Source organism: Aythya marila (genome assembly GCF_965140915.1).
Source record: "Aythya marila genome assembly, chromosome: 5".
Taxonomy (NCBI): domain Eukaryota; kingdom Metazoa; phylum Chordata; class Aves; order Anseriformes; family Anatidae; genus Aythya; species Aythya marila.
Genome location: NC_139046.1, coordinates 54,407,761 through 54,431,952, shown reverse-complemented (window position 1 = coordinate 54,431,952; position 24,192 = coordinate 54,407,761). Strand labels below are relative to the sequence as shown.

Below are 24,192 nucleotides of genomic sequence, written 5' to 3'. Positions count from 1 at the left end.
TTCCCAATAAAAGACATGTTGGAACATGACGAGACCAGAAACTATAGCTATGAGAAACAAGAAATTCTTAACAAATACTCCTTTTTTTTTTTTTTTTTTTTAAACACCAGTGCTCTGCATATGATGAAATTATACACTACCAATTTAGGTTGCATGGAACCAAAGCCAAGATGTCAAGCATATATTCCATTGCAAGATCTAAAAGGCAATTTAGGAGTGCTAACTTCAACTTATCGCCTTACAGCACTGACAAAACCAACCACAAATTTAAGCATAATTTCGAAAATAATTTTTAAAATCAAAGAAGAAATAAAAATGAAGAACACACTGTTTTAGTAGAAAGCAAAAGCAGGACTGTCATGGAAGTTTGGTGTGTCAGCTTGAAAGTTTATCAGAATTCATAGGAAGTGAAAGTACAATTCCTTCCTCTGCTTCTGGAGCCCATCACATTTGCATACATATTCATGCTATTTTATAAATAATAAAAACAGTCTGGGGATGAATATCTAAAAAGGAGTACCTATCATTAACAATAATATAGGATTGAATAATTATAGAATTTATCCTTCATCAACTTTGAAGCTTTCAGCTTTCTAACACTTTTAAGTAATGAAGCTAATTTTTCAGTACTACGCTACATCAAACTAGGCCATCTGTTAAGAAGTATCGTTAAGACATTGAGCCCTCTAAGGGACAGAGAAGTAACATTTACTGCTTGCTTAAATAGTTACAGATGGTTCTAGAAAGTGCTTGAAAAAATTCATGTTTATATTCTTAGTCCATCATCCAACAAGCAGTCTCCAATGTGCTGGCCCCGGCATTCAGTTCCAAGTTCAAGGCCTTAGTAAATATTTAACTACACATATTTATTAATTAATTTTTACTGGCCAGAGGGACAGATTGAGCATTCCTCGGCATCTACAATGACACTCTAGAGGAATTTACATACAGGCAAGAAAGCAGTCCAGCAGGGCCAGATAACCGTCTAAGTCTGGAAATATCTAATGCTTGTTTGGCATGCCTCTTGCTTGAACATTTCTGAGGTTCAGCACTAACAGCTGGCACACAAGACCTGCTCTGAGAGACTAGAGTCCCCTTAAGCTCAGCTGAGAATCAGTGCCAAAAGAAAGGTACAGAACAGAGGTACCATACAGGCATATCCAAGGAACAATCATAACACCTTTCACTTAGCAGCTCACTCATTACAACACACGTTAAGAAGAAAGCTTATTCAAGTTCCCTAGCCTTGTGAAATCATCCTCACTTGATTTCCTCAGCTAAGATATTAGCCGTGACTTGTTCAGTCTGATCCAGCATGCAACCAGGATTCACTAAGGATGCATGGGAATATACAAGAGGAACCTGCATCTCAACACCCCACTGGAAGGAGAACAAATGGAATTCTGGGCATTAGGGTTATTTTTTCATTTTTATTCTGTAATTGTTCAGCACAACTAAAAAATGAGTCCTGAGAGAACTCAAAACTAAATCAGTTTCAGACTGGCATCTTAACATTATTGTTATTTTAAGATTGAGAGAGCTCTAAAGAAGTTCACTCCCCGTAAGCTTGGAACCCTGTATATTTAGTGCAATTGCAAGTTCAAGCAATGTAAGATACCTCTTATTTTAAACAATTTATTCACAACAGGAATTCATAAGAGATACTGGACCCTTTCTCCCTCGGTGCTTTCTTTTCTCCCTGCCCCTCTCTAATTCAGAGCAATTAAAACTATGTAGCCAGTAAGTCTTCTACCCAAAGGAATATTACAGATCGGCTTTATGTGAAGGCTAATTACAGACTCAGGTACATAGGAGTACCTAATATCTCATTAAAAAGAATTCTTCCTTCCAGTGTATCCCCCTGTTGAATCAGCAACATACATTCCTTCTAAGCATGCATAGTCTCTGGCTTACCTCTGCAAACACTGCAACACTGGTTCTCTGGAAGAACGTGATCTTTTCCCGAGCAGTTCAATGGCGGACAAGTCTCGGTTACTTTTACTAAAACTCCATTCTGAAAACAAATAACATTTTTTTTAAATGACTTGAATGAAAACACATGCAATGGCAAGGATCACAATTTTCCATCTACAACTCTGGCAACCTCTAATAACAGCAAGAGTAAACTAGTAGGCAGCAAGCCAAATTTATTTTTATACAATAAACAAGAACGTAAAGTAATTCCATTGGATGTCCATGTCCACAGTCAGAAAAAAAAAAATGTGACACGTAAGTATTTGAAGGAATTAAAGAACTTCTCTCTAGGTTTTTGTTAAAGACAGCCTTTCAGCTTTGTGCAAGTCCCGGTTTAACTCCTCTTAGTTCATATTCTACATACCTCACTGCACTGCTAAGTTATTCAGCTCAAGTGCTCACAGCAGATAGACATTTTCAGATATCATGTATTGTCCTTCCGTGTCCAATTAAAAGGGTCTGTTCTTTAGAAGTACTGATCACCTAATTTCCACAAATCAGGTCCTTCAAAGCCATGGCAAGGCAGAAATCCCATCTTGAGGTATCCATACAGAGATAGCCATTATAAAATGTAAAACAAGATAAAGATGTTCCCATGACTTTGATTTCTGGTAGATTTAGATTTAGACTGTAAAGGAGGTCTATTTGTCGGTAGGGATTTTCTGAAGTACTTGGCAAAGAACAGAGCTGAGGAGATTTTGCACCATGATTTTACTCCATCTTCTTCCCAACCATGAAATCACTTTCATTATAGCTGCAGACCAAACAGAGCTTCTGCTCTTCAGTTAGTTGACTCTTAACATCTTGCCCCGAAATAGCCTTCTCTTTTCTCACCCTCCAGCCTTCCCTATTTACCTCGTGGATCAGAGACCAACAACCAATTCTTTGCTGAGTTGGAAACATCTGTTGTCTATCCCACAGGACTGTCCACACTTGAGTAATTCTATTTTCCCAAGCACTATGAACCTCTACGAAGAACAGTGGTAGCCAGTTCTATTGCCAGTAAACAGTCTGAATATGAACCTAGCCACTCTTCTCCCAAATGCTTATCATGGTGCCTCATGTGGCAGAGCAAAAAGATGAGAGTTTCAGCTTTCTTAAAATAAATTAATGACACTTTCTAGCTATCGTGATTGCAGAAGAAGCTTAAAAAATATAACCCAAATGCATCTAGGGCTAAGAAAGCATTGGACAACTTATACAAAAAAAGACAAAATATGTTACAACAGCCACAAATCTCATAATCCGAGGGGTCAGATACATGACCTTGCAGAGAACATGTTGATAATATCTATGCGTCTATCTGGTATGAAGAAACATCTCTATGGAGAGACACCCTTGCTAGCCCGAAGCTTGCTGTTAAGTCTACAAGACACTGTGCCACACCATGCTGAAGGACTAGCTCAGGTGTCAGAAACCGTACAGTTAAAACTCTTTGCTGGTAATTAACCTCACCAACAAGGCCACGCTGATTCAGCTGTGTCACTTCAGACTCCAGAATTAGCTTTCACAGCATCAAATTGTCCTACACAGTTATGAACACAGAAATGCTTACTGAGTCTACAAGGTGCAAATGATGTACAAGGTGCCCAGTAGCTAGCAAGACTTAAAACTGAGAATTGCAGCAGCAGGGAGTGAAAAGTGACCGTTCTGCAGACACGGCTAGTGACTGCCCATGAGACTGCATTCTTAAGTCTAAACAAGGTCAAGTCATTTTTCTTGCTGCCTGTTTGTCTTAACTGGCAAGTTGCATCAGTTGCTGTCATGAAAAATAAAATAAAATGAACCCACAGGCATTAGTTTTTCCTTTTGTTTTGTGTTTTTCTGTTTGTGTTTTTTTTTTTTTTTGAAGTCTCCCTACAGTATCATTCAGCATGCATCATCCAAGCAAGTGCCCACACTAGAGCAATGAAGTTAATGGAGGTATTAGGTCTCCTGATCTCACTTCCAGAAGTGAAAGGCAAGAATCCCGCATGGTTGCCTGTGCAACAACAGCAGCAAAGGTGATAAAAGAACCGGACACAGTGAGCCGTCGTTTACTATCATGTTATCAAATTACCAGCTGCAAAAGCTCTAGCTATAAGTTATCACTTATTCAAGCTTAGACAAGACAATCACAGAAGGGGTACAGTATGTCATCATATGTACAAAGTGTTCACTGATGATAAATCCAATCAAATAAACAGCAAGAAATCAAGAAATAGTATGAAAGTCAAATCAGTGATCTGGATAAACCAAAAAGCTAAAAAGAAAAAAAAAGAGAGAGAGAGAGAGAAAGAGAAATGTAAGCCATGTTCATGCCCTGTTTAGTGAATCATAAGGAGGTTTTAAAAAAAAAATAGAATTAGATGAACTGACAGCTAAGATTTTATTTCCCTGAAGTCTCCTGTTTTCTGCAAAACTTGCAACTTGTTAAAACAAATCCAACAAATGTTTTAGAATAATAAAAATATTTCCATGATGAATATTCTTTGGATTATAATCAATTTGGTACAAACCCATACAGATCCAATTATAAGAATTATCATCATTAGATTTCAGATTTTATCCATGGAGATAAATAAGAGTAGTTCACACTTCAGAATTATTGCTTCAGGCTGCTTTAGAAAAATGGTTGACTTTTTATACTCTGTCCACATATGTATTCATAGAATCTGGACAGACAGAGATGTTAAAAAGCCCTAATCTTCTTCTGGAATAAATAGGTCAAGCTCCAACTGTGGCATGCAGTATAAAAAGAATGAGATCTGGAATCAGACATTTACAAGACAATTATGTTTCTTGTAATTACAAGGATAAGTACAAAAATAATTTTTTTAATTTTTTTTTTTTTACAAAAATAAAAATAAAAAATGGGTCCAAGCCTAATCAGTGACATGCACTGGAAACTGGAACCACAGGCTCAGATGACTAACTTTGGAAAATAATAGCCAGATATCAGTTGTTTGTTGTTGTTGTTGTTTGGTTTGTTGTTTGTTTTTGTTTTTTTGTTTTGTTTTGTTGTTTGGTTTTGTTTTGTTTTGTTTTTGGGGGGGGGGGGGGGGGGGGGGGGGCGTGCTTGTTTTAGCTGTTATTGATAAGCCTTTCAGTATAAAGTTCCAGATAGTGTCCTCAGCTATCACTCAAGGCACCACATTGCTCTTTATTTTTGCAAAAAACTTTTAAATTCAGCTTTCTCAAAGTCAGTAGAGCCCTGTCCATCTTTCTAGCATTTGTATGGCATTCCAACTCCCCACTCCCAGCCATCAATGAATAAGAATTCGTTCTTGCACCTTTTGTTGTCAAACATTGGCCAGTTTTGAATAGGCATCGTGTCATTCACAGGCATTAACCCAGAAGTCAGCTGATCAACTGGAAGTTCCCAATCCAGCAGAAGTTATAGAATTCCTTCCATTGTCTTTAAATGAGCCATGCTATCACATTGTTGAAATCCACAAAGTGAAATAACCACTTACTGAATGCAGCAAGGTGCAGTTTTCTCAATCACTGATACACTTGCATTTTCTAGAGTGACCTCAACAGGCTGGAGAAATAGGCAGACAGGTGCCTCAAAAACAAGAAGTGCCAAGTCCTGAACCTGGGAAGGAATGACCCCATGCACCAGCATGTGCTAGGGGACACACGGCTGGAGAGCAGCTCAGCAGAAAAGGACCTAGGAGGCCTGGCGGACACCAAGTTAAATATGAGCTGGCAGCATGCTTGTGTTGCAAAGAAGGCTAAGGGTATTGTGTGCTGCGTTAGGCCAAGTACTGTCAGTTGGAGGAGGGAGGTATTCTCTGCTCAGCAGTGTTGTGTCCACACCTGGAGTACTGCGTTCAGTTCCCCAGTACATACGAGAAATGAAACAACAGAGAGAGACCAGCAAAGTGTCACTAGGATAAGAGACTGGAATGCCTCTCCTGTGAGGAAAAGCTGAGAGCTAGGGCCATTTAGCCTACAGAAGACAAGGATCAGGGGGTTCTTATTAATGTGTGTATGACTATCTGAACAAAGGATTCAATGATGGCAGAGCTATGTTCTTTTCAGTGGTGTTTGGTGATAGAATAAGACGCAATGGGCACAAACTGAAACACGGGAGGTTCCCTCCGACCATCACGAAGCACTTCTTTACTGTGGGGATGACTGAGCCCTGACACGGGTTGCCCAGAAAAGCCATGGAGTCTCCCTGCTTGGAGTATTCAAAAGCCACCTGGACATGGTCCTGGGCAACCTGCTCTGGGTGTCCCTGTTTGAGCAGGAAAGTTGGACCAGGTGACCTCCAGAGGTCACTTCCACCCTCAACCATTCCATGATTCCTAGGAACACATGTGCACTTATTTTTGTCATTTTCTCTTTATAGATTAATCTAGAGAGAGGGCAGGATTCCAGCTGGGAACAAGCAAACGGCTGTCTATCAGTAGCATCTGCGCTTACAGTTAAGAGGATGTGCACCATAAATATATCTTTTAGTCTGGATTAGTTTTCAGAAATAAAAAGAACTGCTCGCAGCCTGATAAAGAAAAACTTTGATCCATCTGGATCCATCATCATTATTATTGTAGTTAGATCGGATAAATCTAAGTTAAAAGCCTCTTAAGCTTGGATCGGTACCCATGCAAAAAAAAAAAAAAAATAACTCTATCTTCAAATACAAATTAAAACATGAAATTTCAACTTCATCTACTTCACATTAATGCACCTACAAATACATCCTGCTTTATAGACACAGGAACTACTCCCTGAGACTTTTTTCCCTCAGCATTTGTCTTTCTACACTAATAAATTGACAGTTGACCTCTATCCCCTACTGTATGTCTTTCATGGATCAACAGCTTTTCAAACTTGATGTCTGTTTTTCAAGTCTGAAAAATTAAAGCACGCTTTTTTTTTTCTTCTTTTTTAAATGAGTCGTTCCCCTAGCACAAAGCCCTTTCTTTAGTTATTCAACAGCAGTGGCAAAAGCAGCAAAAATCTCCTCACCTTCTCCACCAGCAGGTGTGTATGGAATAGAAAACAATTGCTACAGCAACAGTTCAACTCAATACCATTCAAACTTCATCTAGCAAGCATTCCTAATTGAGGTAGTAAATAAGCAGATGTTTCGCTTAAGGCTTTAAGAGGTCATGCTTAAGGCACACTGAGTGATCCTCCTGTCTACATATAGGTCCTGTTGTTGAGGCAAAGATAAGCACCCACGTAAATACTTTCCAAAGTCAGAATGACAAGATTTGCCAGTGAGGTTTGATGTCTTCTTGAAACACAGCTGTAGAAGTATCTTTTTTTTGAGGCTTAAGTCCATTTTTCATGATATCCCATTAGCATATGTTTTTTCAAATACTTATCGATACTCTTCATTAAGATATAAATAATACAAACTGTAACATTACTGCAATTAGCAGTGCCATATGAACTTCCTTCAACAATAAGTAAAATGCAAAAGCTCTTTTCTTTATTATTTCTATCATCTCTAACATGAGAAATATTTTATGGTCAGTGTTCGCTTTTAATCTTCACAAATGTTTTATCATACTCATAACGATGAATGTAATGCTCTTACTGATAGCGTAGAGTTCCAGAACCATAATTTAGATCACTCTGTTTTCACTTTAATGTGAAAATTCTCCTGTTCTCTTCATCTTATTTCATACAGGCAGTTTCCCTCTCAAATAAACATTCTATGCCATATTATAAATATAACAGGCACCTTAGTCTGTCTTCAAGGCAACGACCTTGCCCACGTATTTGTATATACAATGTTGAGCACCCCTACACAGCCAAACACTAACAGCAGCTAAGTAATTTCTCACAACAAGCTGCTTTCACAACATCTGCAACCAGTTATTGTCCATTTCCATTAGCGAACATAAAATTGCTACTCTGTACACTCAGCCACAAGCACAACAATAACCAGATCATTGTAATCTTTTCCAAATGTTTTTCATAATTGTTCTAGCATACTGATCTGTCAATAACATTTGCAAGCCTTCCCTTTATCACCTTCCCCCTCCACAAATTCAACAAGATGTAAAAAACAAAAATACTTGAAAATTACATGAGAGCACAAATGTATTTAAAATAGCTGTGCCTTTCTGAAGCTATAAATCATATTTCAGGCATAGACATACTCAAATTACAAGAAACACATGTCTCAGCAACGCAATGGGCCTTTTATCATCATCTACTACTACTCTCTTCTCCTAAGGCAAGTCTCGACAAAGACCGGTTTCTGCCACACTTACACACCACGTGCAGCACTTACATATTCACTAACACTCCCTATTATGAATGCTTTTGTCTAAATACTGACTGTAGTTGCAGAAGCATTACAAATTTGACAGAGACCCCAGTCCATTTCTTAGTAATTTTAGTAATTTACCTCAACTTGTAGTAAGGCCAGTTCAAGTAATACTAGGGAAAGCCTATCATAATTCAAACAATGAAAGCCAGGTTGCTACAAATTTTACAGAACACAGCTTAAGTTAGCAGCAGCCTCAAGACACTTCTGCCTCTTTCTAGACCCCGTGAAAGCCAGAGATGAAAGAGAAAATATCCAAGTCATTGTGCATGTTGCTATTACCCTGCAAGAGGCATATTCTTGCCTTGTCTACATGTCTGTGGCTTTCAGTCACTTCAGGGTCACCTTTTCAAGACAATGGACATCACCTTTATGCGAAGAAAGACTAAAAAAATACACTAACTTACCATTGTCACTTTTGAACACCACACATGCATTTAAAATCAGAAAAAAAAAGTATACAAAATGAAACTTACTCGACATTCTCTGCAGCTCTTGGTTAATACTCGTTGACCTTCCGCTAGCACTTTGCCTCCATAGATACACTTTGCTGTGATTTAAGAGAAGGTGAGGGGTTAAAAATAAAGGAATAAACATGGTTTTTAAGTAGTAAACAAAAGCAAAGCATAACACAGAAGAACACAAGTACTCACAATCAAATATAGATAGCATTATCATAGCCAGTTTGATTCAAAAAAAAACCTTTAAAATGAGTACTCGATCAATCTTCATAATCTTTAAGACATAAGTGTGTTTCTAAGGACCTTTTATTTAAATTTACACACTTAAAGCTGTTAAAAAAAAAAAAAAAAGTTTACAAAAAAAAATCATTTAATTGTCCATAACACATTTTAAAATCAGACTTCTTTCTTTTGGTATCCCAGTTTTCTTGATTTTTCCAAGCTGCCCTAGTTTATATGCCTGAGTTGTCATCTCATTTATGAGAAAAACTTCTGATCAGGAAGCTTTGTTTCAATTAGGAATCCAATAAACTATTTTTGGAAGAAAATGAATTAGAGAAATGTATTTTTTTCTTTCTGTCTATTCTCCTGACACAACCACTTTTAAGAAAATCACAGACACACCAGAAAAGCAAATCAAGTTAATCCGCAACTCAGAAAAATGATGAGATTTTAAACAGAATTATAGCCTTTTGTCAGATAGTCATCTAAAGGCTAACACAAGATGGCAGGGATCAAAACAGAACCACCTCATTTTTAAAACCCTTAACATATCACACAGTAGAACTACTTTGTTCGTTAACCCACAGCTGAGACAGGAAACTCCAATAATCCAGACATTCAATAATCCCTAGAGACAGCAAATTACAACTGATGATTCTATCAGAGCTAAATAGGAAAAGCATGGAGAAATTAACACCTGTGGTGCAGCTCTTTGGAAACTCTCTGCAATTACTACTATATACCCAAAAGTGACTGACTGTGGCCCTACCGTATCATTCTGTCAAGGAGCTGGCATTTACAATCAATTTCAATCAACTTCCATACATCTCTTCCCAGTGACTGACATACTGAGTTCTTGTCAGAATAACAAGTCAAGTTTGTGCCAATCACTGACAAAAGGCAAGTCTGATTGTTCATCTTTCCATTACAAATACCAGGAACAGCTTATTCATGGGGATATACATTGAATCTACAATTTACTGCCTTGCAATTCTTTTACGTCCAATTTTGACTGTTGTTCCTACGCTCATTGTCAGCAAACGAGCGTCAAGAGAAGCATCCAGTACCTTAAATCCGTAAAGGAAATTTCTAGAGTCTGTGTTACAAATAAAAATATTTTGAGACAAAATATATATATATATATATATCATTCAGGCAGGGCTGCTTTTCCACCTAAGTTCCCTGTCCATAAATGTCTTTTCATAAGCAGAATACTCATGACAAAATATAACAGAAATGAGATAGCACAAGTAAACAAGACCAAGTGCAAAATCACAGCTCGGAGACATTTGTGTTTGGGACTAATTAATTCCCTGACTGAAGAAAGCCAAAAGAAGTCTAGGCAAGTGTTATTCTTCTCCAAATAAATCTTCAAATAATTCAACATCCCTCTCCTATAACTATAGCAAATCTCATACATGAAGTTTACTAGTCTCCAAGAAGAAAGTGGGGAAAAAAATGCCGCTACTTAAGGCAAGACTGGCATCAGTATTCAGCCAAAATTTCCATATATGAATTGTCTCTGTCCCTTATACTATCATTAAGGCATCAAGTATTAACTATTCCTTCCAGCAATGTTACTTTATGGCTTACGTTTCCAGAAGGCTGATAATAAAACTAATCACAAGATTTCTATCTTCTCATTATCTTATTTCAAAATGAGTTAAAGCAATCACTCTATGCCATGATGTTAACTCAAGGTCTGAAATTCTATCATGTTTATTTTAAACAACAATCTTCCAACCCGAAATAGACAAAAAGACAGATAACACCTCAGTTTATTACTAATCACTATGAAGAGGCTTAGACCAAAAGACTGCTGCTCCTCAACATCAACAGGATGTATAAGCTGAAGCCAAGTCTGGTGTGTTTGTTTTTGTGGTTTTTCATTTCCAAAAACAAGTAAAAGAATACTTTTATACTGACAATGCACAGCAAGAGAATCTTAAGCATTTACAATGCTTATTCATTTTTCAGCAAGTATTTATTTTCTTCTTAAATTGCAAGTTTGCCACTGTGTTTCCTGTTATCAGAATTACCAGGACCTGTGAAAGTCTTTATAAAATATGCCTGTTTTCAGGACAAACTCAGATCTGCTTAACTGGGGGGGGAGGAGAGAGAGGGGCTGGGGGTCTCTGTGATGTACTCACCCTTGCATATTTTACAGCACTGGCTTTCCACATGCACTGGGAGAGCATCAGGAGGACAATCGAGAGGGGGACAGGACATCCTTCGGCATTCTACAACTCCGCTCTAGAAATGTTTAAAGACAAGATTCAGCTACGATTGTTGTAATTGGTGAGTATTTTGTACAAAACAGAGCATACAAAAAACTAAGTAAATGAAATTAGCGTTGTGAATTTGAGACCCATACTTGCGTAACAACTTTAATCATAACTACAAACTTGAACCAAAATGCATTTGAAGGTGAACCACCCCTATGTGTTGGTACTTTTTACTGGTTTTATCCCACTTTCCCTGAACAAAGAACATTAAATAGAGAACATAAGCCCATCTTTACAACAACGTAAACACTACACTCTGTAAGCTGTGCCAATCATCTTTGAGATTTTTAACAATCTGTTTTCTATTTTCTTGAGCAAATACAGACTCTCTTCAGATATTTATCAAATAATTTCAACGAGACAAGATTTACATACTAATACTCTTCTGTTCCTCCATTTTCATAGTGATAAACACTGAAAACAGAATCTGCAAGTTGTTACCATTCAAGATGCAACCAAGCACCTATGAATATTATTAAGATAATGCCTCCATTTTGGGGAAAAAAACTGCAGTGAAAACAATTCCAAACCAAATACAGACAACGCCCAATCTTGTTCTAAAACCGTGAAGTCCTCACAGATATAAATAGAACAAATAAGACAGCGCTGTCAAGGGAAAGCAGATTTTATTTATGAAGCTTCCACACAGGAAATGTCAATTTTTCATTTATTTATTTTTACCGTTTCCCTTTCTATTGGTAACACTGTCACTAGATACATACGAAAAACATACCAGTTCTTTAGAGTTCACATTATGTATTCAAGGACCATTTTCACATTTTAATTAGGTCCTTCTCCTTAAACTGTTTAAAATTTCTTACTTTGCATGTGCAATTCCTGCAGTGATCATCTTCAACCCAAGAGTCTTTGTCTCTATAGATCAATCCATTTACTTGACAAGTCTTCTCACAGTGACAGTCTTCCAATTGACTCAGTCTTGTTTCTGCATAATTTAGCTATAAATGAAAGTAACTTGATGAGATTTCTGCAATTTAAACAAGTTTTTTTTAAAAGCAAATATAAGAAAACATTACACTTATTTTTATCTGAACCAAGTTTAACTACCTTTGAAATGCTGAACTAGGATGTCAACGGGTATAAAGTCCTCTGACTTTGACAGAGCTACCTGTGCAAACTAACAACAGCGTATGATTTATGCAAGCGTCTCTTGTATTTTAATGAACCCCACTAAGATCTCCTCAGGAAGGTCTAGGCACTACAGCTAAAAGCACACAAACTACAGTTGTTTCTAAATCAAAATTCTTAATGGTCCATCACCCTGATTATGAGTCATAAAGCATAAAGACTGGCCAACTGACTTTTCCTAATTATTTCCACCTCTTCTTTGTCAAGCAACAGCCAGACTAATACTTTCTAGCTTTCACAAAGGTCTTAACCTTACAATCATAAGTAATATTTACAGCATTTTAATATAGTCCAGTATGAGTATTCCCAAGACTGAATCATGGAGAAAAGTCATGTTCCTGGAGTAAGCGCTAGTCTGATGACTTTCTCTTCATGTCCTTCGCTGTTCCCATTACCTCCTCAACTCCAGCTGCTAAAATGCATATAAAGAAGTTAAAACTGATGCACCTTTTCCATCTGCATGATAGCAATTGCTATATTTTCTGATGAGATACTACACAATAATAAGCAGGGAAAATGCTCATTCATGTAGAAGTAGAAAAGGCTTTTTGAACCACCCCACCATCACAGACCTACCTAGGGATGATCCTGAACTGGAATTCCTCCAAGTAAGAACACCCTTCCCACTATGCATACCTGGTATGCCTGTATACCTGCCATCATCTCAACCCTAACAGAATTCCAAGTGATTTTCTCATGTACAAAAAGAAGAAAAAAGTCTTAATCTTTAGAAGTAAATATGTGCATTCTTCAGGCTCCAGAACTGCCATTGCTCTAAAAACTGCCCTAGTGCAGCTTTATGGGAGTTTCGCAAGGTTATTTTTAACATTGATATTTGTCTTATGTATATGAACCATCACACTAAAGCTACTGCAGAGAGGCTACCAAAATCTGGCACATGAACAAATTAATGCACACTTAATTCTGCTATAAATACAATGCCATTATTCTACATCATAGGTTGCTACATTTTAATAGTAGAAGATTTGAAAAAAAAAAAAAAAATGAATGCACGGTGCTCTATTTTTTACATAATGACATATAGTGGATATTCACACATTTCCAGCCCCCAAAATTCCACCCACTTCTAATGTCTTTTTTCATACCTGCCAGTAAAAGAGCAAAATATTTAGGGGAAGAAAAAGCAGAGAAATACTCAGCAAGTTGCTGTGGGTTTCTTTTATTTTATTTTTTTTTTTTTTCCTCTGCAGTCCTCACGAGGGAAAGCTCTGAATAACAGTTCTTTATTTAAGTTGTTATTCTCAGATAATATTCATCTACCCCAAACTCATCATGATCTAGTGATTTCAAAACTGCTTTTCACATTTTAGAGGCAAAACCATTGTCTTACTGAACTGCTTGTATTCAGCAAAACCTCTCTTCAGGTCATTATGTTTAGTCATTATATTTACAGCATATAAAACATTCAGATTTGTTAAAAGGGTGTTTGCTTTGTTGTATGCTTCTCCTTCATTCATGTATGTTGTGTTTTTTTTTTTTTTTTTTAAAACAAATGAATTAAAAAAGAACATTCCCATACAAGCGGTCTATACACATTTTTTAAATAGCGGTTTCTTGGAATACCCATTTTTGACAATAGTAAGTACTATCATCCTTTATAAATTAATCCAGGAAAATTATAAAATATGAGAGAATATTTTCCATTTATTAGCTTTTCATATCATTTCAATTATCTTGCTGAATAAGTTTTATCTATTTCAATATCATTTACATACTATTCCGAGAAGCATCTTTAAACACACTAGATCAATTAAATATAATCTGCTATACTAGAGCAACTAAAAACATCCTGTTAATTGACAATTTTCTATTGAAATCAATAAAACAATTAATTCTTTAAAATTAGCTGATATATTTTCTCCAGTGTTGCCAAATGCACACAACTAGATTTGTTAAACTTTTAAAATGTTGCTAGAAAATCCTGAATCTTCTACTATTCTTTAGCATATGAACAGAAATACACTAATGAGGGAGAAGCAGCCTCTACCATACCAAATATTTTCCGTATACTAAACAATATCTAAGTTCTTAACATTCAGGAATATTATTTGTTATTCACATAGCTTATTTGCCTTGCTTCTCCTCTGCCCATAAAAATAACCAAAAGATGACAGATTTCTGTTTAAAACGTATTGTTTCCGGCAAAATCAATAACAAGCGTATCCAAAACAAACAAAGAACTATCAAGCTTTACAAGGAAAACTGTTCATGGAAGTATCTGTGGTTATATCAATCCATGTTATAAACAATCCAGGTAAACTATTCCATCAATGAACTCAAGAGCTTGATTTTCTCAGTTTTAAATCAAACTCTACTTCAGCCTTTCTGACCTAAGTGAAGGAAGAAGTTGCTGGAAAGTTTTTGTGCTGGATGTCTTCAGATCCTCTCTCCAGCCCCAACAACCATCCCATCTGCATAAAAGCACACCGTAGTGTGGGCCATAATTTAACAAAAATACATTGTATTCCACTGAAATAAATGCAAGAGATGCCCACGTTGAATTCCGTAGAGTGTTAAAAGTTGTATGAACTATTTTACCCACCATATTTAAAGAGGAACCAACAATATTCCAGCATGGAGGTTAAAAATGCTAAAATATAACACAATCCATTCCCACCTGCAGCAAATTAACATTGCAGCTGGATTCCTAACACACTGAGCTACGGTGTTTCTCTATGTAAGGGCAGAAGATTAAATCAATTATACTTATTTACTGGAAAGACTCAGGCTTCATTCAAATGACATCAAAAAATCGCACAGGCTTAAAAAGCTATGTCTTTACAAAATGTTGGTGGGAAGAGGATACAACAATGGTTAGCTGGTTACAGGTCATCATCAGATACCCCTGTACACAGCACTCCATGACATCTTGCTGTAGACAGTACTCTGCTAGGCCCCTTTCATAGTCCCCATGTCCCATGCTGAGCCAACAAGATACTGGGGCCCTGAGCTATAGCTCGAGAGAGAGTACTTCCTTCTCCTGTGTACAGCATAACTTGTACTGCTACCAAAATTGGTTGGCCCTAAAGCCACTAGGTCTAATGCTTTCTTCCCAGGAAAGCCCTGGACTGAGTCTTCATTGTTTTACATTATATAAGCTGCACGTAAACATTCGTCGCAAACAACATTCCCTGGATTATTCAGTGCTGTAATACATCTGTAACCAAGCACAGATTGAGGGAGAAACCGAAACCCTAGACAGAGCTGAGGCTAAAAGCTACAGCTGGACTTGAAATATTGCCTGCTTTTCCAAAGCATGTTCATTCTCTGCATCTCTCGGTGCAGGGCCAGGAACCAAGCATCACTGCTCACGCGGGTTGCTTGCCTCACTGCAAGCCGGTCCCTGACCACATGCCCTGTCAAATGGGAACTCTACAGGCCACTCTACAGCTCTTCTAAATGCTGCTCTTTGCATGTCATACATCAATCACCCCATATAATATACTTGCATCTACATTAGAATCACTTGTGGCTATTGACCCCAGGACTAAAAAGACAGATCCAATCCTTAATGCTTCTCTCAAGCCCCTCTATTTATTTCGCATTTGTCTACCGAATTAACTTCCTTTCCTTCTGCATGCATTTTTCCTGATCAGTATTTCTGTACCCACTGCAACAAAACAGTCAGGGCACTACCATAACAGAAAGGGAACATGCAATGAAGAATTATCCCAGCACCACTTTCTGGAAGTAGAGAGTCTCTGCAGTACAAATGCCGTGTTATTTGCTTCCCCTTGTAAAGCACTAGCAAGCAAAAATATAATTAACAGCAGAGAAAGCAAGTTACTCAGTACAGTGCATAATTGGAACTTGCTCATGCCACCAGCAGGGCACAAAATAATTGCCTCTGTTTCACAGTATAAGCAACAAACTGAACTAAAAGCTTCATATTTCTTATTCAGAGTCAGCCTGGCCAAAGCACATCAGTTGGGTCAGTGGATTGTCAGTATAATGCGGACACTCTCTTAAAAAAAGTTTCCCCTTCCCTGTTAGGAGGAAAAAGAGCACTTAGAGGCAGCACAATAACAAGTATCCCACATATATTGCTTTTTGGCTAGTAGAACTACTACGTAAATCCCATTTTTGAAACACCTTTTCTGTAACAACATTGAGCTTAAAGGTACCAGAGGTTGGTTTTTGTTGCAGTTAAATCTACAAGTAATTAGCACATAAATGCTGTTTCAGATGAGACAATTAATTGCCTTTTACCACAGAACAGACGGTTCACCAACATTAACCTAAAGAAGTGTTCACAGACCCTTTCATACAACTCAGGCTCAGTCACTTCTAAAACACAGACTCCTACCCTGGAACTTGACTGCAGGACTTAGCTGAAGCGCCTTGCCTAAGGCAGAGGTTGACTGCATAGTGTAGGAGCACAGCCTAAGGAAAATCCCCAAAACCCCAAGCAAAAATCTCTCTATCTTCCCATTCATCATGTTCAAAACCCAAACCAGAAGGGGAAAACAAGGAAAACAAAAACACCAAACCACGTAACATAGAGATTGGTTAACTTCTACACTGTAAAAGCCATTGATCAAAGGTGATGTCGAGTTCAACACAGCCTGCAGCTTCACAGGCATTTCCATTTTGGGGCCTCATTCAGTTCCCAAGGAGATACTACGCAGTTCTGAAGATTTCACAGGACTTCCCACAGGCAAAATCACACCCTCTGACAGCGTCACGCAGTGAGGAAATTGTTGAGGGATTTCACTCCTTTGTTTCTGCATTTATCCCTCAGCATGGAAGGGAAATCACACTAAGGCTTCTTACAGAAATCAGACCTTGGGCATTTTGTCATTATCTACCAAATAGGGAGGCAGCCAATAGAAGTTGTATGAGACACGACATCCGTGACACTATCTCCTTAAACCCACTGCATATAAGGCTACTGGCAGAGGAAAAAAAAAAAAAAGGAAAAAAAAGGCTCTACCTTGAAAGTAATTGCAAGAGGAATAAATATTTTTATGTAAGTCTTAACCCAAAAGAAAACAGAATTGACAAAGTAGCTTAGGTACCTACTTTAGCAGTCATTTTTGCCAGGAGTTCTTGCAAATCCATGATTCCTTGCACCAGACTTAAGAAATCACTGCAGGTTGGGCATGCTCAAAAGAGGAAGTTGAAGAGAAAAGGAAAGGAAGAGAGAGAAAGACAGAATAACCCGTAAATAAATCAAGTCTGTCATACAGCTGAAATGTCAAATGCTGGTTATCTGAATATTAAATTCAATCTGTTTACACAGAATTTTTGCCTTCTGGAAGTCAGCACATGCAAAAATGGCAAGCCTGAAAATATTATTTTTAAAATTAAGAAATAATTCACATTAAAAAATCTTAAATTGATATAATAATAATAACTGCTACTTACTGCGATTCAGGTTAGGACACTGCATTATATATCCATTAGGTATAAAGACAACTTTCACATCTTGAATCACACCCTTTGTAAAAGAAGAGATAACTGGTAATACATAACACAAACATTCACTTTGATCTGTACAAGCTATTGCACAAGTCATTTATTGAGCAGGTACGAAGTACCCACTTCAGTGGGTACCAGCTCAGTTTTCTCATGAGGGGAATAACTGAAGATAGACAAAATATAACAACACCTCCCTATCTTTGTGCGCATTTGGATGTTAATTTTCATAACATGCTCGCTCTTTTTTTTTTTTTTTGGTTCTGTGTTTTGCAACCAACATAAGCTGCTTAAATGTTTCAAAACGGGATGTAACCAGTGAAAAAAGCTGTGAATTAATATCCATTATTCAAGCCCATGAGAGAGACACGCACAAAACCACAGCAACACTCTTCACTGATTTAGCTGGACAGGACTGTGAAATCTAGCATTATAAGAAGAAAACTATCTACTGCAAGAGGTAAGGAAAGGTCTGTACTTTGACTGTTTGGTTTGGTGTAGCCTGCTAGCTTTTATCTGAACAGGCAGTTCATGTAATTGCACCATCAGTTGGATTAAATCCTCTCTCTAACTCAGGCAGATGGAAAGATCCCCTGTGCAGAGCTGGCAGAAATCAGGCTCTGAGGTCAGAAGCAGGTTGTGCAGGTCATGTGAGGCCCAGAGACCAAACCAAGCAGGACATGAGAGAAGAAGGACCAAAAGGTCCAGTACCAGCTGTGTCTTTCATTATCCCCAAGTTGCAAGGATGTCCCTGACGTAAGCAGCAGACAGAAAGGGCTGCCGGCCATCCCTGCACACCTCGCTCCCAAGGAACCCTAGATTTGTCAGTCAGTGGAAAGCCCAGAAAATGTTGGGGCTCACATACACTCAGTGCAAAGCTCTTGCTCCATCTTTTACTGCGTAACATGCTTACCCTGTAACATCCACTAACTTTAATGATGTCATAGTCATTAATTAGGAGGGGCAGGGAAAACCAAGGGTCTTCGTCTTCAAGTGTTGCTATTTGCATTTCCCTGACCAGACAGAGTGACACAGTTCCATCTCCTCCCAAACACAGAAGAATTTGATCAATTTCCTTTCAAATTAAAGATGGCAGCAGTTATTACCTAATTAAATTAGTGATTTGTAAGCCTATGTTTTAGTTTTCAGTTAAATTGCAATAAAGTAAATTTTGCAGACTGAGGACAGTCACTTGCTCAAAATGTTCATCTCAATCCATAAATAAAATATAGGCTTTAGATAGTGCTTGAAGCCTTGCAAATGCAGTAACGTTTCACATTTACATATTCACTTTCTAAAACAACAGAAGGTAATCAGCAGCACTGTTTCCTGCCTACTGTTTTATGATGAAATATTAACTGAAAATATTAAGACATAATCAGATCACACTGTCTTTTTTACATAAGTGTATACATTTATTAACATTTTCATCTATGAGAGCAATGAAACCACCATAATAATGAGAAGTAATACTGTCACTGGAAAAGAAACATTCTGAAAGCTATTTTATACGTTTTCTGCTAGTAGTCATCAGTGAGAAATTAGAAGCCAAGGAACAAAAGCATATTTCAATGCTTAAGTCTCTCTAGTGAAAAGCTTAAACAAGAATAAACAAGTTTACAGTGTTTCACTGTACCATATCACACAGCTAACGAGACATCACCCAGAGAGAAGGGATGTTTTCCTCTTTTTCTTTTTTTTTTTCTCCTGAAGTGCACATGGAACTTCAATTATGTTTATTGCATCAGAGCCCCACTGCTCTACTGTTATTTGGATAGACTTGCATTTAAATACAAATAAAAGGGGAGGGGGGAGGAAACATTTTTTGCTAAAACTTTTAAGTTGTCTTCTGTGAGCTTTAGCAGTCCCAACACTAAAACCTGAAGAGGAAACAACTTTTTTTTCTTCCCCCTTTTTCTGGCTACATGAAACATGTTAATGTGGGAAACTGTTTGAACTTCAATTCACCGGTATAGGTGTCTTCTATAAACCCTCTGAAACAAACAGAATTAATATGATCAAATACAGAGGTGAACTTCAAAGAGCCCAGATTTCCTTGAAGTATTTTATTAATAGAAAGACTTCATTATAGACAAATGCTTATTACGGCCACAATTATTGCAACACGTATGAACCAACTTGGACTATTCCTCCTTCACCATTTAATCCAGGTTTCTGAGAGCTTTCTACAATCATAGCCAGAAGGGGAATAAGCACGCACATTTCCCCGGGGGCAAGCAGTTTGGCACAAGGCAGAGTTTTTTAGTCTGCATTGTATGAAAGACATGACAACTTGGCCTTGACAGGGAGATGTCAGTGGTCAAAATCTTGTTGTTTTATTTTTGTTTGTTTGCTTTTCTTTTCCCAAGCAGACATCACCACTTATCCATTTAAGCATTTGGCGAATTACAACCAAAGCCTCAGGATGCACTAGCTTGAAGATCCTTCATCTGTGCACCAGTTCTAACACTAAATTCAGGCCTGCAGCCGTAAGCACCAAGCCCATCCCATGAGGATGTACAAATACAAAAGCCCTTTTTACTGAGCTTCTCGAGTCTCTATTAATTAGAGGACTTCTCCCTCTTTCTGTGAGAAGGCCCATGTATTCCACAAGCAAGCTCTCCATTTCTGCATTTTGATTTCTTCCACCACCTTTCACCCTCTTTGAAGCCTGTGTCTGCTCCAAAGGTGATGCGTGCCTTGCAGCTGTGTCAGTTGCATTGGCCAGAGCTAGTAAATGGCTCTGCAGAGATGCCCCAGCACATGTTCCCAGAGCCTTCCTCTGGGCAATGCTACACCAACCCCACCAGACCGCCCTCACACCAGCGTTATGCTCCTCTACACAGGGCAGCTGTGCCCCATGCCAGGCAGTTGAACAGTCACGCTTGGCACTGCATTTATGTCACCTTGGTCTGTATGACACCAAGACTGAAATGGCCACAGAGGCCCAAAATGTACATCTGATGCTGTGCAGTGAGAATGCCAACCACCAGCTGTGCAGTCCCCAGATGGAGCAGCAGGACTGTAAGATCAATGGAGCCTTCTAGAGCAGATATGAATACTGCCATCTTTCGACATGAATCACCCGGACAGCAAGGTGCTGACAAGCTTATTTCTGCTGCAGATCGTTGGAGGGAGCCTTAGGGGAAAGGGTTCTCCTCAACAATACAATGAATTTTGCAAATTCTGATACCGACAGTCATCAGATCTATCCTAGACTGAGATCATCCTGGCTATCTGGTATCACCATCTTCCTTCTATCGTTTGCATTTACTTTGGTTTCCCAATCTCATTAAAACAGTATTCTTCAGCACTAAAAGATAGCTTGTTTTTGGGTCACACAAAGAAACCTGAAGGGTTGGTGGGTAATTTTCAGAAGTAATTCATGAGATTCCCTTCAAAGCAAACACACAAAGCTATCTTAAGTCTGCTCTATGCTTGCTCCCCTCGCTGATCTGCTACAACTATTCAGTTTTGTCTGAATTCCAAATATTTGGTCATAGAAAGTAGGCTACATAGCAAAAGATATTAGTTGTAACACGAGAGATCTCAGATCCCTTGATTACTCCATAGGCACTTCACTCCCCAGCAAGCTTACCTGTGGAATTAACTCTGTAAGTAAGGATATGCAACAAAAGCATAAATAAGAAAAATGACAGCAAGTGGCCACCGTCACTTAAAAATATGATATCGTCCCCTTCTTCTTCTGATATATTAAAGAATTATCATTTAAATTTCACATCAGAATATGGCCCAGAAAGGGCCCTTATAATGTTTATTTATGGAGTGGAAGAAGGACAGGCACAACAATTAACTAACTAGTGACCACTAAAATAAGAATATTTTCGGAACAGCAAAGACGATGATCAGAACAATATTCACTGCTTTTTTATATATACATTATCATGAATCTAACATACATACAAAAATGCTAATTCTTTTTTAATGCTCTTATTTCCCTGCAGATCTCTGTTTACATTAAGGAAAATAGATCTATTTATTTATACGCTGAAATGGTGAAACAAATTGCTTTAAGAAAGAATGGGAGATCCTGCTGAGCACGTAAGTACATGGAAAGAGATGTGTACTCTTCATAAACTGGCCAAATCCCAAGTTTTTGTAATGTATAACATAAAAAAGTAAGATTTCTGAAACGCTCCTGCCGAATTAAAAAAATGCAACCAATTATATTTCTGCCCTGAAGAAAGTTAGTAAAATATTCAAGCATGCATAAAGCAAAGTAAGGCACTTGTCGGCTTTCATTACGATCAATAAAATCTGTCAGCTCATTAGCATATCATTAGCTACCCTGCTGTTCCCAAAGTGTTAATGCGTAGAAATATTAATTTACCAACATATAATATCTCAGAGTTCTGAGGCACTGACTGCCTGCATAAAATAAGAATTTAAGATGGGCGAATCTAATACAACTTCTTTCTTTCCTATGTAGCTATAAACATATGTTTACCATCTGTGGAATTATGGGAAGCAGCTGAGGTAAAAAAACAACAGCTGTAGAATAAAATAATACTATCAATTTCACTTCACAGTGACAGCTCAGCTGCCAGAAGATGAAATGAACTCCGGGTTCACAGCAACTCTTGGACCATAGTTTGAGTCAAAAGGAAAGTTAGATTTAACTTCTTTTTCTCAATTAAAATTGTTAGTTACTGCAACAATCTACCCTAATTTATTTTAGCATAAAATATTTTCCCTAGCTTTTTAAAAATTAGGGACTTTAAGGTGAGGTCCTCAGAAAACTAGCAACTTGTAGAAGCATCTTACGAACTGACTGTTTTGAAGGGAAACAGAGTGGGTGGTAAATCACCTTGGCAACAAATCCATGCCAATATCGAGGATACACACACTGGCTTATCACTACACTGTAGTCTCTTTTATTGATATAAACACCATGGGGCTTGTTAACCAAAACCTTAAGAACTATCGGCAGCTTTTCTGTAAATTACTTATAAAGCTGAAGTTTTAATTTTTATAGGGGATGGATGTTTTTTGTTTGTTGGTTGGTTCTGCAATTCAGCTTCAACCATATCAACATACAGACTCACCAGGGGGCAAAACCAATGGAAGAAAACACACAGGTGAGGACTTTTCAAGTCTTAGGTCATTTCTCTTTCCTTTGCAATTTTTAATTCTCATGCCCTTACCGGCCTACTCAATAATGGTATCTTGGGGAGCCTCATTAATGGCAAAAAAGACAGGCTTTCCTACTAGAAGGTAGGAGCAACCCGCATGCTACCAGCAAGTCAGCCTTTCAAACAGCATGGGCTATTTGGAAGGAACAGAAGCTCCCAAGGACAAAGCAGCTTATCAACAAAACCCAATGACCCATTACCAATTCACTGCTGAGAAATACAGTGACATCCTTATCTGAGGGAAATACAGAGAAATGAACTGTTTGCAAAGTACAGTGGACTCGAGAAACAGAAAATCTACTGTTTTACAGCAAGGCACACGCGCTGCATACAACAGCTAGCATATGCCAAAGCCTGAAGGACCACAGGCCAGAAGACCTCCTCTACTCTGGAAGGCAATGCTGACAGATGCAACAAGAAAAAGCCACCTGCAGCAAAAAGCATCAGGGCGTGGGTATTATGCAAACAAAATCAAGGAGTGACTGGCCTCCAAGAGCAGTTAAAGACACTACTGTTCAGCCAGAAGACTGTGGCTCAGCTGTTGCTTTGGCAAGTTTTCAAGTTGAAATCCGAGAATTGACTCCAATGCTGTCTCATTATGTCCACAGAAGAAGCATGGAGGTGCGCCACAGTTGGTTGAAACCCAAAGTAAGGAACCCAAACAAAAACCTAAATATTGGGCACTACAGTCAGTAACTATAGTATTCTACCTTGCAAGAACAGATTCTTTTCTCTAAGTGTTGCACATGCCTCAAATCCCAGGCCCATAGTTTACGCTGAAATTCATACAAATCAGACTTCAGGAGTGTAAGACAACTAATCAGGACTATTTGGCCACCTACTTACTAATTTCCTTCATGGGCTATTTCATATCTGCTTACCTTAAAGAAACCATGCTTCCTGTTTCTCTGTCCGAGCCATAAATTGCTTTCAGGTGTCAAATTTGTTTCTGGAGGATCAATGATACGTTCATAAATCCTGTAGAGGGAATATAGTGCCATTACTCAAATCATATTTTTCCTCTTAAAAGTTGCTAGTCCAAGTCATTTATAAACAAAACATGCAAAGCAGAACAAAACAAAAACACCTTTGTTAAACATTTTATGTTTATCATCGGTATTTTTGAAGGCATATTATAGCTCTAAAAGCAACAATGAAACAGGAAGACAAAAACTGTTAAAACCACTTGATGTGTCAAAACACATGAAGACTGAAGAAAGTTGCAATTTCCCTTGTCC

General features: G+C 38.0%; 1 protein-coding gene across 1 annotated transcript in view; it reads right to left on the bottom strand.

Moving 5' to 3' along the window:
• The window catches only part of NELL1 (neural EGFL like 1), a 284,886-nt gene that overhangs the window by 202,090 nt on the left and 58,604 nt on the right, over positions 1-24,192 (bottom strand). The window contains exons 5-11 of the mRNA XM_082762270.1: positions 23,836-23,932; positions 17,751-17,823; positions 17,406-17,488; positions 12,038-12,172; positions 11,082-11,184; positions 8,725-8,798; positions 1,915-2,014 (exon numbers count right to left, since the gene is read on the bottom strand). Of these exons, the coding sequence (XP_082618396.1) occupies positions 1,915-2,014; positions 8,725-8,798; positions 11,082-11,184; positions 12,038-12,172; positions 17,406-17,488; positions 17,751-17,823; positions 23,836-23,932 (665 nt within the window). The remainder of the gene's footprint in view (positions 1-1,914; positions 2,015-8,724; positions 8,799-11,081; positions 11,185-12,037; positions 12,173-17,405; positions 17,489-17,750; positions 17,824-23,835; positions 23,933-24,192) is intronic.